Consider the following 15,533-nt stretch of genomic DNA (forward strand, 5'->3'; position numbering starts at 1 on the left):
TAGCGTGCCCTTCATGCAGGAGACGCTGGAAATCCGCCTGATGATCGACAAACGAAAAAAAACCCACATTTGTTCTACAGATTCCTGAAAACCAAACTATATCATATTTGAAATTAAAAAGAAAACACATAGAATGTTTACTCAGTGAACGTTTCTGCCTGTTTATTGTGATATTATTTCATATGATTAAAAGTTCAGTCTACTAGAATCAGTCATAACAAAATCAGACACATGTAGAAACAACAGATTTAATTAAAAACCATAACAAATTGCTTTCCAAATCCAAAACATACTGAACAATTGAAAAGCCCAAATTATTGTGAATGCTCAAAGAGAAAAAGCAGAAACCATGTATTCATGAACACGACTATTGAATTCTCATTTCTGATTGGTCAGAGGGTGTTGATTACTTTTCCATAAGAGCAGCTCTAACGATAGTTCTGGCTGCAAGACAATCACAGGTTTGTATTATTGTGCTTGTCCGTAGTGGTTAGCGCTGTCGCCTCACAGCAAGAAGGTCCGGGTTCGAGCCCCGTGGCCGACGAGGGCCTTTCTGTGCGGAGTTTGCATGTTCTCCCCGTGTCCGCGTGGGTTTCCTCCGGGGTGCTCCAGTTTCCCCCACAGTCCAAAGACATGCAGGTTAGGTTAACTGGTGACTCTAAATTGACCGTAGGTGTGAATGTGAATGGTTGTCTGTGTCTATGTGTCAGCCCTGTGATGACCTGGTGACTTGTCCAGGGTGTACCCTGCCTTTCGCCCGTAGTCAGCTGGGATAGGCTCCACCTTGCCTGCGACCCTGTAGAAGGATAAAGTGGCTAGAGATGATGAGATGAGATGAGATTTACAGCATGAGCTCGACATGTTCGTCCTTCTGCTCTATGCATTTTCAGCCTCTTTATCACTTTTTTGCTCAACACTGGTTCCTGACTTGGCGGCACGGTGGTGTAGTGGTTAGCGCTGTCGTCTCACAGCAAGAAGGTCCGGGTTCGAGCCCCGTGGCCGGCAAGGGCCTTTCTGTGTGGAGTTTGCATGCTCTCCCCGTGTTTGCGTGGGTTTCCTCCGGGTGCTCCGTTTTCCCCCACAGTCCAAAGGCATGCAGCTTAGGCTAATTGGTGACTCTAAATTGACCGTAGGTGTGAATGTGAGTGTGAACGGTTGTTTGTCTTTGTGTCAGCCCTGCGATAACCTGGCGACTTGTCCAGGGTGTACCCCGCCTCTCGCCCATAGTCAGCTGGGATAGGCTCCAGCTTGCCTGTGACCCTGTAGAACAGGATAAGCGGCTACAGATAATGGATGGATGGTTCCTGACTTTTCAGACACCCTATATAATCACAATTTACAAAGCAACTCATATCGCAGACATGCTACATAACTAGATTTAAAAATCATTGTTGCCATGTTTAGGGTTAAGGTTTTGTGTGTGTGTGTGTGTGTGTGTGTGTGTGTGTCTGAGAGAGGGAGAGAGAAATTAGACAATTATTGAACATGGAAAGAGTCATTGGTGTCAACACTTCCTATCAGTCAGAGGTAAAACTGTAACTTTATACACTAAAGGACCAAAAGTACAGTATGTAGATACTTGATCATTACAACTATATGTTCGAAGCACACAATTGTACAGATGGCATTGTATGATGTAGCATTACAATTTCCCTTCAGTGGAACTAAGGAGGCGGCACGGTGGTGTAGTGGTTAGCACTGTCGCCTCACAGCAAGAAGGTCCTGGGTTCAAGCCCAGTGGCCGGCGAGGGCCTTTCTGTGTGGAGTTTGCATGTTCTCCCCATGTTTGCATGGGTTTCCTCCGGGTGCTCCGGTTTCCCCCACAGTCCAAAGACATGCAGGTTAGGCTAATTGGTGGCTCTAAATTGACCGTGAGTGTGAACGGTTGTTTGTCTTTGTGTCAGCCCTGCGATAACCTGGCAACTTGTCCAGGGTGTACCCCGCCTCTCGCCCATAGTCAGCTGGGATAGGCTCCAGCTTGCCTGTAGAACAGGATAAGTGGCTACAGATAGTGGATGGATGGAACTGAGGAACCCAAACATGATCCAGCATGACAATGACCCTGTGCATAAAGCTGGGTTTATAAAAACCAAGGATGGTTTGGAAGAGCTTGAGTGGCCTGCACTTCAACAACTTTGAATACTTCTGGAACGCTGACTACGCCCCTGACCTCACAAATCCTCTAATGAAAAGCCTTCCCAGAAGAGTGGAGGTTATTATAACACCAAAGGGGGGGACCTCCATACTGTATTAATGTCCATGGTTTTGGAATAAGATGTTTAGCATGCACATATGCACTCTCAGAAAATAAAGTACATTATTGTACCTTTAGGGGTACAACAGCTTGTCATTGGGGCAGTACCCTCTAATGTACTTATTTGTACCCTTTATATACTGGATGGGAAAATATATGTACCTTTCTGGCCCTAAAAGGGTCTACATAGTTATCTTGAAGTCTAATAATGAGCCCTAGGGGGTACATTATTGTAGATTGTACCTTGGAGGACAGAAATGAACTCCTACTCTACCCCTATTTCTGACAGTGTGGATGTAATGGTCAGGTGTCCAATTATAACTTTAGGACAGTTTTCAGGGCTTTGCACTTTGTGGTTTCTGTGTAATATAACATGCTGTGTCTCCCCCCCCCCCCCCCCCCCCCCCAATTTTATTAACATTCAGAGAAAAGAAAAAGAGCATGGTGAGGAAACAACTTTATTGCTACAAGGTAAATGATAACAGAAAGTGATAATTATTCAACACGCTGCTGCCCCACTGGACCTATCAAATTCCTTTCCAGCACCACACCAGTGCACACCTGTACTTTAAAATTCCAGCATCATTTCACAGACAATGTTATAATGCTGCTATAAACCACTTTTTATTATTGATCTTGCTCCTGTATTGTATATTTATTTATCTGGTTTTCTTGCATACAATACTGGTTTGTTGTCCTGTCTAGTTAGCATAATTTGTTCTGAATATTTATTATATTTTGCACTCATCTGGGCGGAATGGTGGGGTAGTGGTTAGCACTGTTGCCTCACAGCAAGAAGGTTCTGGGTTCGAGCCCAGTGAGGGCCTTTCTGTGTGGAGTTTGCATGTTCTCCCCGTGTCCGCATGGGTTTCCTCCGGGTGCTCTGGTTTCCCCCACAGTCCAAAAACAAGCAGGTTAAGTTAATTGGTGGCTCTTAATTGACCGTAAGTGTGAATGTGAGTGTGAATGGTTGTTTGTCTTTGTGTCAGCCCTGTGATAACCTGCCGACTTGTCCAGGGTGTACCCCGCCTCTCGCCTATAGTCAGCTGAGATAGGCTCCAGCTTGCCTACGACCCTGTAGAACAGGATAAGTGGCTACAGATAATGTATGGATGCACTCATCTCACACTGTTCAGTATTTGCACTTTATGTTCTGTGTACAGCGCTGCTCTGTTGTTATGTGATGCACCAACAACTTACTTTCCATACATTAAATGTATGATTAAAAAAGTACATGCTGTTTTGTCACAAAAAAATCCCACACAAATTGTGATAGCAGTAAGTTGTTGTGCTATAAGAAGAATTAATAGGAAAATAATCAAGTGAAGTCAGTTTATTTGTATAGCGCTTTTAACAACAGATATTGTCGCAAAGCAGCTTTACAGAAAAATAAATACTTTAAACATATGAACTAATTTTATCCCTCATAAATCTATTTATCCCTGATGAGCAAGACTGAGGCGACAGTGGCAAGGAAAACTCCCTCAGACGGCACGAGGATGAAACCTTCAGAGGAACCAGACTCAAAAGGGAACCCATCCTCATTTGGGTGATAACAGATAGCATGATTCTAAATTACTTGCTTCTATAATCAACAATATAACATCCTGCCCTGTTGTGTTTTATTCCTTACTAATTTCTCTGAATTTATTAACATAGTATTTTCCTATAAACATTTCTGCTTATTAAATTAGTTCCAAGAATCAACCAAATATCAGAAGGAAAAAATGAGATATTTGGTGGGTTTGATCCTCTAACTACTGCAGTATTCCATACAGTATAAAGTAACCCCTAAAATGAACATGATCACACTGTCTCAAAAGAGACTTCAGAAGCTTTTGAGGATGAGGGCTGCTGTTCCGCAGGGAGCTCATGAGTACTCATGGGAAATCGCAGGATGTCTGTGGCAAACGTGTCCATGGTGATGTTTGGGGGTAACTCGCTTTCCAACAGTGGCTCAGAGTCTGTCTCAGAACAAAGACAACATCTAAGGTCAATATTTTCACCCTTTAACTGTATTCCCAGATTGAACATGTCCACTGTCAATTTATCAAAGCCTGAATAATCTTATCATTATTTAGTGATGAATGAAAATGAAATGAAGTCCCCTAAAACTTGTTAAATTTTTTTGTGTATTGAATAATAAATGGGCAGCACGGTGGTGTAGTGGTTAGCGCTGTCGCCTCACAGCAAGAAGGTCCGGGTTCGAGCCCCGTGGCCGGCGAGGGCCTTTCTGTGTGGAGTTTGCATGTTCTCCCCGTGTCCGCGTGGGTTTCCTCTGGGTGCTCCGGTTTCCCCCACAGTCCAAAGACATGCAGGTTAGGTTGACTGGTGACTCTAAATTGACCGTAGGTGTGAATGTGAGTGTGAATGGTTGTCTGTGTCTATGTGTCAGCCCTGTGATGACCTGGCGACTTGTCCAGGGTGTACCCCACCTTTCACCCGTAGTCAGCTGGGATAGGCTCCAGCTTGCCTGCGACCCTGTAGAACAGGATAAAGCGGCTAGAGATAATGAGATGAGATGAGATGAATAATACATTTCTGGAGATGGTGGTTTCACATCCCCAGAAAAAAAAAATGCATACATGTTTATCCTCAAAAAGAAACCCTAAGCTGGAAGAGGCTCGTAAACTCTCCTGAAATTTGTATGTACTGCATTTATATAATGAAACATTATCTCATCTCATTATCTCTAGCCGCTTTATCCTTCTACAGGGTCGCAGGCAAGCTGGAGCCTATCCCAGCTGACTACGGGCGAAAGGCGGGGTACACCCTGGACAAGTCGGCAGGTCATCACAGGGCTGACACATAGATACAGACAACCATTCACACTCACGGTCAATTTAGAGTCACCAGTTAACCTAACCTGCATGTCTTTGGACTGTGGGGGAAACCGGAGCACCCGGAGGAAATCCACGCGGACACGGGGAGAACATGCAAACTCCACACAGAAAGGCCCTCGCCGGCCCCGGGGCTCGAGCCCAGGACCTTCTTGCTGTGAGGCGACAGCGCTAACCACTACACCACCGTGCCGCCATGAAACATTATCTTAGATTTATTTAATTTTTATTATTATATTTTATGATGCAGTAACACATGCCAGCTTCAATTGCAACTTTTTGAAAAAAAAAAGTTTCCAGAGAAACATAATAATAAAAAACGCATTTTAAGGTGACTTCCTTTATCTAGAAACCTGCCACAAAAGGAATACAGAACTCATCTCATTATCTCTAGCCGCTTTATCCTTCTACAGGGTCGCAGGCAAGCTGGAGCCTATCCCAGCTGACTACGGGCGAAAGGCGGGGTACACCCTGGACAAGTCGCCAGGTCATCACAGGGCTGACACATAGACACAGACAACCATTCACACCTACGGTCAATTTAGAGCCACCAGTTAACCTAACCTGCATGTCTTTGGACTGTGGGGGAAACTGGAGCACCCGGAGGAAACCCACACAGACACGGGGAGAACATGCAAACTCCACACAGAAAGGCCCTCGCCGGACCCGGGGTTCGAACCCAGGACCTTCTTGCTGTGAGGCGACAGCGCTAACCACTACACCACCGTGCCGCCCTGAATACAGAACTACAAAGTGAAATAATTATGGTTAAACCACACTTCTCTAATTGGAACCTGCATATCCACTGCATGCCAGGACAATTCTCCTTCTTCTTATGATTCTTGTTAATTTTATGATTATTCACCCACCTTTACACTCAGATTCCTGTGTTTCAGAATGCCCAGCTTCCATGCTGAAGCCCATCAACGTCACAAAACATTCTACCAACTCCTCCTCCGTCATGTGCTCACCTACAGAAAATAAATTCAAAGTCACACTCAGCAATTTATAAAAGCATTTATGTTTTTATGTCTACAAACTATTTTCAACCCTAACTCCTTTTCAGATTATTCCTATGTAATTATTTCAAAGTGAGCCAAAGGAGGAGACAAAAAAAACAAAAACAAAAAAACCCCCACAAAATGTATTAGCTATGAAAAAGTGAAAGTATGAGTCATTAAAGTGATTAAAGACCAAATCAACATTTGTGGCTATGGCTACAATTAGTTACTATCTTCACTTAAAGGTCATAGGCAATGGTTTTAATTTTATGCACATTTGAAACTTTATATGTTAAAAAACCCTCTGTAATTTTCTTCTGGTCCCAAGAAGTATTGTTAATGAGTAATAATTTAAATAAGTTAGTGCGTATCATGGTGAATTTCTGTTCAGCTATTTTCGTGACCACTCGGCGTGTGACATCATTTAAGACAAACAAACCACTTGAGTTGAGTCCACTTCCATTTACTTACATTGCCGTTCGGCTTGAGTGCAGACGTGCGTTCAGGAATTTCCAAAGAAAAACTATGCCTTATTGTTGTGCAGTGAACTGTTACAACGGGACCGGTTCAGGAAGAAGTTTTTACCTTTTTCCAAGAGAGGAGAAGAGGCAGAGAGAGTGGATTGGCTTTTTCCGGAAGAGGAGAAGAGGCGGAGCGAGAGGATTGGGTTTTTCCGAAAAAGGAGAAGAGGCGGAGCGAGTGGGTTGGCTTTTTCCGAAAAAGGAGAAGAGGCGGAGGGAGAGGGTTGGCTTTTTCCAAAAAAGGAGAAGAGGCGGAGCGAGTGGGCTGGCTTTTTCCAAAAGAGGAGACGAAGCGGAGAGAGTGGATTGTGAGCGTGAAGCCAGAGGGTTGTTTTTTTCCGGAAGAGGAGACGAGGCGGAGAGAGTGGATTGTGCGCGTGAAACAAAATTAAGCAGTGAAAGAAGGAATGGACTATCAATGCTCAAGCAAAAAGGAGAAGATTGGAGGTAAACATTTTTACTTTTGCTTGCAATTGACAAGTCAAGAATCCTGAGGGATCATGTACAATCATTGTGGAAATGAGAAAAAGAGATATTTCCTCGCTTACAGTAGGCTATAAATAGTATAATGCCGCGGATGGCAGGCTAATGTGGCCTACCGGCGCACTGTCAAGTAATCGTTACCTATATCCACTATTTAGTATTATTTAGTATTATGACGAAAGTAGGAATTTATCATAACTACCAGGATAAATCGTTTGGGCGCGATTCTTGTTGAGGTCTGGGGTCACTGCGATCAGAGTCGGCCGAGTCACTGTCCGATTCCGAGGCTGCACGGTCAAACCAGTGAGCCACATTCACCGATTGCTTCGCAACGGCCATAGGTTCATACATATATGGTTTCACCTCTCGATATTCAATTTGGAGAGTTCTTACTTCAAAATCACTATCGCTTTCAGACATTTTACACAACCTCTCACGACCAAAGTCCATACACATGTGCTCGGTTCGCAAGTAAACACAGAACTGCTCCCAGTCTGTTTGGCTTAAATGACGTCACAACGACTGTTCCCTGGCGGTGAAAGTGCGCATAAGTGAGATGTAAACAAACCTTCGGAAATTGGGCAAACCAGTATATTTTAAGCGTTTTATTCAATTTTAGGGTGCAAATTAGACACCAGGAAGATTGAATTCGCTTTTTGGGTCGTTCTTCTAGACAATAAAGTTGATATTCTACGTTTCACCTCCGACCGTTGCCTATGACCTTTAACATTAAATGTTAACATGTTAACATACTGTAACATCAGGAAAAAAAAATCTGGAAAAAAAATCCTGCCAAGTGTCTTTTAATATTGGGAAAAATTACAAGAGAAAGAAAAACCTTCTTAAATGTTATTTGCTGCCATTCGTTCTGTGGATGTGGGTATATAACATTCTCAATACTAATAATTTACAAACCCGATTCCAAAAAAGTTGGGACAAAGTACAAATTGTAAATAAAAAAGGAATGCAATGATGTGGAAGTTTCAAAATTCCATATTTTATTCAGAATAGAACATAGATGACACATCAAATGTTTAAACTGAGAAAATGTATAATTTAAAGAGAAAAATTAGGTGTTTTAAATTTCATGACAACAACACATCTCAAAAAAGTTGGGACAAGGCCATGTTTACCACTGTGAGACATCCCCTTTTCTCTTTACAACAGTCTGTAAACGTCTGGGGACTGAGGAGACAAGTTGCTCAAGTTTAAGGATAGGAATGTTAACCCATTCTTGTCTAATGTAGGATTCTAGTTGCTCAACTGTCTTAGGGTTTTTTTGTCGTATCTTCCGTTTTATGATGCGCCAAATGTTTTCTATGGGTGAAAGATCTGGACTGCAGGCTGGCCAGTTCAGTACCCGGATCCTTCTTCTATGCAGCCATGATGTTGTAATTGATGCGGTATGTGGTTTGGCATTGTCATGTTGGAAAATGCAAGGTCTTCCCTGAAAGAGACGTCGTCTGGATGGGAGCATATGTTGCTCTAGAACCTGGATATACCTTTCAGCATTGCTGGTGTCTTTCCAGATGTGTAAGCTGCCTATGTCACACGCACTAATGCAACTCCATACCATCAGAGATGCAGGCTTCTGAACTGAGCGCTGATAACAACTTGGGCCGTCCTTCTCCTCTTTAGTCTGAATGACACGGCGTCCCTGATTTCCATAAAGAACTTCAAATTTTGATTCGTCTGACCACAGGACAGTTTTCCACTTTGCCACAGTCCATTTTAAATGAGCCTTGGCCCAGAGAAGACGTCTGCGCTTCTGGATCATGTTTAGATACGGCTTCTTCTTCGAACTATAGAGTTTTAGCTGGCAACAGCGGATGGCACGGTGAATTGTGTTCACAGATAATGTTCTCTGCAAATATTCCTGAGCCCATTTTGTGATTTCCAATACAGAAGCATGCCTGTATGTGATGCAGTGCCGTCTAAGGGCCCGAAGATCATGGGCACCCAGTATGGTTTTCCAGTCTTGACCCTTACGCACAGAGATTCTTCCAGATTCTCTGAATCTTTTGATGATATTATGCACTGTAGATGATGATATGTTCAAACTCTTTGCAATTTTACACTGTCGAACTCTTTTCTGATATTGCTCCACTATTTGTCGGCGCAGAATTAGGGGGATTGGTGATCCTCTTCCCATCTTTACTTCTGAGAGCCGCTGCCACTTCAAGATGCCCAGTCACTTTTTATACCCAGTCATGTTAATGACCTATTGCCAATTGACCTAATGAGTTGCAATTTGGTCCTCCAGCTGTTCCTTTTTTGTACCTTTAACTTTTCCAGCCTCTTATTGCCCCTGTCCCAACTTTTTTGAGATATGTTGCTGTCATGAAATTTCAAATGAGCCAATATTTGGCATGAAATTTCAAAATGGCTCACTTTCGACATTTGATATGTTGTCTATGTTCTATTGTGAATACAATATCAGTTTTTGAGATTTGTAAATTATTGCATTCCGTTTTTATTTACAATTTGTACTTTGTCCCAACTTTTTTGGAATCAGGGTTGTACTCACTGTGTTCTGTACTGTGGTCCTGACACTGATACAACCAGAATACTAGCTATGGAGCAAAATTTATTTGATGGAAAACTAAAATGCCAATTCATAAATCAACCCACAATGTAGTTTCACTAAACTATTGCATTGGGGCCTATGATTATGCAAGACATGAGACCAAATATATTGCTGTTCTACTTCCTTGTTTCCTGGAGTGTAACAGGGTTCTGTGTGCTCATCTCCTTGCTGAGTACAAATACCATAAGTGGGTAGTCTATAAAAGGTCTCTGCTGCACCACATTCGTCCTCTTTCCATTCTCATCTTGCCAAGTAGTTGAGGAAGTGGATTTCATGAAGCTAGGTCTAACACTCTAATCCTTTATTTCTTGCTAATTTTGTTATTGTTAAATCTACACTGTTAAAATAGTCAAATCAACATACAATTTGGGTAACTGAAATTCTAGTGTTTGACTTATTACTATTCTTGCTTCTGTTGACTGTTTCCTTAGAATAGATACATAGCCTATACGTTTGTAAATCTATAACTTGTTGAACACTTGGAGTTGGATAATGACCACTGTCAATGCTTCAACTGTTTGCGACTGATAGAGATGTGTGAATCTTGCAAGCTATGTGAATACTGCTGACTAGTCCTAATAATTCCTCTGATATTATTGCTCACTGCAGAGTGAAGCAAACAGCAGGCATGGCTGCTGTGTTCTGAGGAGGTGGAGATCAGTGCCTCCAGCAGAAACAGAGATGGCCTCAATAGTGGAACAGGCTGATGAAGTTCTGCTCATAAATCAGCACAGCATGCAGCCTGAATATTACAGACACTGTATAAAAGTGAAAAACGATGACTGTGGCAAATGTGGGTTGTATTTCTAACACAAGAAACAGATATTCCTGGCATTTAATGAAATAATGCCCACAAAGTGATGGGTACAATCTTACAGGCAGCACTCAAACCAATGGCAGACATAACTGTGGAGTTTAGGACATCATGAGGATTGTCTCATTCATATTCATTCAGGAACCAAGAAGAAACATTTTGCATCACCTGACGTTGGATTTCCAAAACCACAAGAATGGAGTGGAGATATGCAGTGTATTGAGCAGGCCATGTTGGTGGGGCCATGCAAACCCAGATATTTTTAATGGCTTAGTGCTAGATCAGGAAGCTTCCAGGGTACAAAAGTCACCAAATTTGTTGGGGCATCTTATTTTTTTTGAAAACACATGATTGTTCACTGTTAAACTGTTGACCACCACCAACACAAAGGTCCATGCTACACAGCTGTAAGATCCATAGCAAATGGGTGCAGTCACTACATGCAATAGAGATAGTACATGAGCCATATTGCTTGACCAGGTTCTTTTCAAGATATTTTCTGGTTATATACTGGATCGAAGAAGCCCAAATTTCATCTCAAAATTAACTGTTTGTGGGCGGCACGGTGGTGTAGTGGTTAGCGCTGTCGCCTCACAGCAAGAAGGTCCTGGGTTCAAGCCCCGGGGCCGGCGAGGGCCTTTCTGTGTGGAGTTTGCATGTTCTCCCCGTGTCCGCGTGGGTTTCCTCCGGGTGCTCCGGTTTCCCCCACAGTCCAAAGACATGCAGGTTAGGTTAACTGGTGACTCTAAATTGACCGTAGGTGTGAATGTGAGTGTGAATGGTTGTCTGTGTCTATGTGTCAGCCCTGTGATGACCTGGCGACTTGTCCAGGGTGTACCCCGCCTTTCGCCCGTAGTCAGCTGGGATAGGCTCCAGCTTGCCTGCGACCCTGTAGAAGGATAAAGCGGCTAGAGATAATGAGATGAGATGAGATGAATTAACTGTTTGTCCATATACTAGGTCTATCAGATGTACTGCAAGCAAACCCAACTGATTTGTGACCCAAACATCAAAGATGCATTTCCACATTCAAATGGCTGTGGAAGACTTGTTTACATCACCAGAGTGACATACCATTCAGTTTGGGTTAGTCTGACATCCAGGGAAAGTTCACAATGTGTGTGAGAGCTGCCTTAGAGTCTCTGCAAAGCCATGATGTGTGAGTTCCCTTATCTGAACAATTAGATGCTGTACAGACAGTCCCAGCAGCAGGTGACAAACCAGACAAAGCTCTAATGGAATCTCACAACAGGAAGCACTAGGACTAAAAGACAGGCACAGAAAAGGCTAACTCAGCCCCTCACAGACTGTTCAGCTGGCATGAGGTGAACTAGCAAACCATACAAGCCTTTTTGACAGACCCATACCTATTATGGATGCACTCATGAAATTGCAAGTGGTCACCCTTTGTATACATTGGAAGTCTGGCTTGGATGCTGGCACTGGCAACCCCAGTAGTAAAATCTGGGAATGATGCAATTAAGATTGCTTTAGTACTGGCTAAATAATCAGCATCTGTCATATCACAAAGGCATGTGTCAGCAGTGGTGACAATAGTATGTGTGTGCACCCTGAAGTGTTGGTCCATGGCATTTTTTACAAACAGACGGACAACTCACTGTTGAAAGCTGTTCACAGACAGAGCAGAGACCACTGCTTTGGCCCTTGATGGGTCAAATCTCCAGTGGTATGCATTCCACCTCTGCTGCTGCTATGGAGAACACTGCAGCACATCTGACAGACTACGCAACCAAGTATTGGCATGACAGACCACGGTTTTATTATTGTTACTGATGGGCCCTTGCTACTAGCCATCAGCCTGGATTGGTTGTTCCAAATACACAGGTCACTGTGGCATAGATGACCATATACGTTGATATGTTGGGTCTGGGCCTAGTAGTAATCCAGCAAACTAAAATGTTCACAAGGGCTCAGACACACACATGAATTTGCATTCTCCATTTATGCACCACTTTTATGCAAGCAAGTGCAGAAGTTTTTTCCACTATGGTGAAACACTGGGAATGAAGCCAATCAATAATATCAGCTACAATTTATTGTGCACCCTAAAGGTACCACTGTCTGCACATTGGGTGGATGGTTTGCCACTTGGAGCACATAAAACCAGTCAAATCTTGTAAAACTAGTCAAACCAGTCTCTGGCCTCCACACATATTGCACATACACAAAGCAACTTTTGCACTCGTTGTACGTCATTGTGTTTATTACACATATACTGTGATGCGACAGAATGACAGACATTCTGCATTACTGACAGTGGCTTTGCAAAGGCATGCAAAGTCCAGGTTTTTTTTTTTTACTTTTTATTTGATTTTGCTGTTTAAGAGTGGTGTCTGTTATTGCTTGACAAAGAGCCCTTTCAGGACATGATACCTCATGACAACTTTGATATACAGCCTAATGGTTCAGAGTGTAACGATGTACTATGTAGTGCATGTACCCCCACCCCCAATTTTTTCCCTAATTTGGTTTTGGCCAAATTCCACCCATTAGCCAACTGTCCCCAATCATATGACAGGTGGGTGAAGGCTGACATGGACTTCTTCTGAAACACATGAGGTTAACCAACCACATGTTTTCGAACTGCTGCTCATGCTATGTCACATGGCAGCGTAACAGGAAAGCACTATCCTGATTGACAGGCGAGAGAGTATGTAATTGTTCCCACCCAAAGAGCACAACAAAGCTTTTGTTCTTGACTCCCAATTATAAATGGCTTTGGTAAAGTCAGCACTAGACTTGTTGGTAGCAGTGGTATCCATGTTGACACCTTTGGCATTAAGTTCTATTTGTTTTTAATTGTACTTTAGAAACAAGCAATTAAGAAATACCAAACACGTTTCTTCAGAAAACTGTTAGAATTGTCTAACAATTTCCATAATAAATTAAATCATTTGTTATACGGTATATCTGAAACCTACCTCTGGCCTGGAGTAACTCTAGGAGCTCTTCTCGGGTGATAACCGGTTTGCCATTTTCATTTGGCATGCCCAGCAACTGGAAAGCCTTGTAGAGATCTTGCTTGGAGAGTCCCAAGGCCGGCCGGTGGTTAACATACAACTTAATAAACTCCTCCAGGTCAATGTCAGACACATACTTTCCTGTCTCTGCATAACGACTGAATTTGACCTCATTCTGTATGTCTTCCAACTAAGACAGTTCAAAGAAAAAGATAAAGAACAGTATAAAAAATAAGAAATTAAATATTAGAGTCATGTATAATGTATAAAAATAACAAGCACACTTATGTTATATCTAGTCTTATTTATTATATCATCTGAATCAACACTGAACTAGAATTATTTTGGATGGATTACTTTTTAAACTAGGGTTTTTCATATTAATCAGCAACAACAACAATGAATTAGTTTGGTTGATTCATAACTAAACATCATTTCACTGAAAGTGGGAAAACATGTAAAGGATGAATAGACCTGTTATAAATCTACTAATGTAAAGGACACATGCATTAGTCTAGAACATCATTAATAAACCCTACACTCAACAACTTCGTAATTCCTTCTTCTGTTGGTTTCAAAATTATTATTAGTGCATATTGTCATGCTCCGCCCCGGACTTCCACTCCGGAGATTTATTATCTCCCAGTTCAGCGCTAATCTGGATCCGGGATGGGACTTCCATCTTGCCGGCATTCACTTCCTGGTTTGCTCTGCTGTGTATAAAAAGGCCGTTCTCAGATGGGGAATTTGCCAGAATGTCTCGTTGGGTTTTTCACGTTGTCTCTGTGCCATTATTGCTTCTTGGATTTTGCTCTCTGTTTTGCCTGTTTCTTGTCACAGTTTTTTGCACTATGTTTTTGTCTTTTGTGTTTGTTGTGCTACATTTTTGTCTCAAGTTTTTTTGTCTGGACGATTTTTTTATGCTAGCGTTTTTTGTCCTTGCCTGCCTTTTTTTTTTTTTTTTTTGTCCCTAGCCTTTTCTGGATTATTTTTGGTTTATTTTTTACTCCTATTAAATCTTTATTATTGGATTTACTGGTCTGTGTTCTGCTCTTGGATCTTACTCACCACATCTCGCCACCCATAACAGTACGTTCTGGCCAACATGGATCCAGCGGAACTGAATCATCTGAGAATGGCTATGCAGCAGCAAGGAGCCCTCCTCGGGACCCACCAACAGGAACTCAAGCAGATCACCCAGAACCTGGCCACCCTGTCCAACTCACTCAACCTTCTAGCCACACAACTCCAGCACTCCCAAGCCATGCCTACCCCTGCCTTCACCTCCCGCCACTCACCACGAACTGAGACTTCCTTTGCCTCAGCCCTACAGTGGGGAACCAGGTACCTGCAGATCTTTTCTGTCTCAGTGTTCATTGATCTTGGAGCTACAACCCATGGCTTTCCCCACAGAATGCTCCCGGGTAGCTTATGTCATCACGCTCCTCACCGGCAAGGCCAGGGAATGGGGAAAAGCAGTCTGGTATGCCGATGCATCCTTTTGTTCCAGCTTCAAGGACTTCTCTGAGGAAATGAAGCGAACATTCAACCATTCTCTGTCCAGTCGGGAAGTGGCTAGGGAGCTCATGGAGCTGCGGCAGGGGCCCCGATCTACCTACGACTATGCCATCGAGTTCCAGACGTTGGCGGCATCATGCAACTGGAACGAGAGTGCCCAGGTCGACGCATTCCTACATGGCTTGTCTGACGTCATCAAGGATGAAATGGTATCTCGGGAACTGCCGTCGGACCTCGCCACTCTCGTGGACCTTGCCAATCATATCAACGCTTGGGTCCTACAACATAGGAGAGAGAAGAGCCACCTCAGCTGCAACTTCTCCCCACCTCGTCCATCGAACCCATGCAGGTAGATCGGGTACGGGTGTCAGCAGAGGAACGACTGCGCTGGCAGAACACGGGGGCCTGCTTCTACTGCAGTCAGCAAGGACACATCGGCTGAGCCTGCCTGCTAAAATGTACGAGCCCACCAGTTAATCAAGGGGCCCTGGTGGGCAATGCTTGGAACCAGTCCCCTGCTGACCGACCATTGCT

At 43.2% G+C, this 15,533-nt stretch overlaps 1 protein-coding gene across 1 annotated transcript in view; it reads right to left on the reverse strand.

Annotated features, from left to right (window-relative positions):
• Positions 1–4,003: 4,003 nt before the first annotated feature.
• cfap251 (cilia and flagella associated protein 251) overlaps positions 4,004–15,533 on the reverse strand; it is a 35,200-nt gene continuing 23,670 nt past the window's right edge. The window contains exons 18-20 of the mRNA XM_060907622.1: positions 13,443–13,671; positions 5,964–6,065; positions 4,004–4,218 (exon numbers count right to left, since the gene is read on the reverse strand). Coding sequence (XP_060763605.1) covers positions 4,061–4,218; positions 5,964–6,065; positions 13,443–13,671 — 489 coding nt within the window. The 3' untranslated portion in view covers positions 4,004–4,060. The remainder of the gene's footprint in view (positions 4,219–5,963; positions 6,066–13,442; positions 13,672–15,533) is intronic.

Source organism: Neoarius graeffei, chromosome 24, assembly GCF_027579695.1.
Source record: "Neoarius graeffei isolate fNeoGra1 chromosome 24, fNeoGra1.pri, whole genome shotgun sequence".
NCBI classification, from domain to species: Eukaryota; Metazoa; Chordata; class Actinopteri; order Siluriformes; family Ariidae; genus Neoarius; species Neoarius graeffei.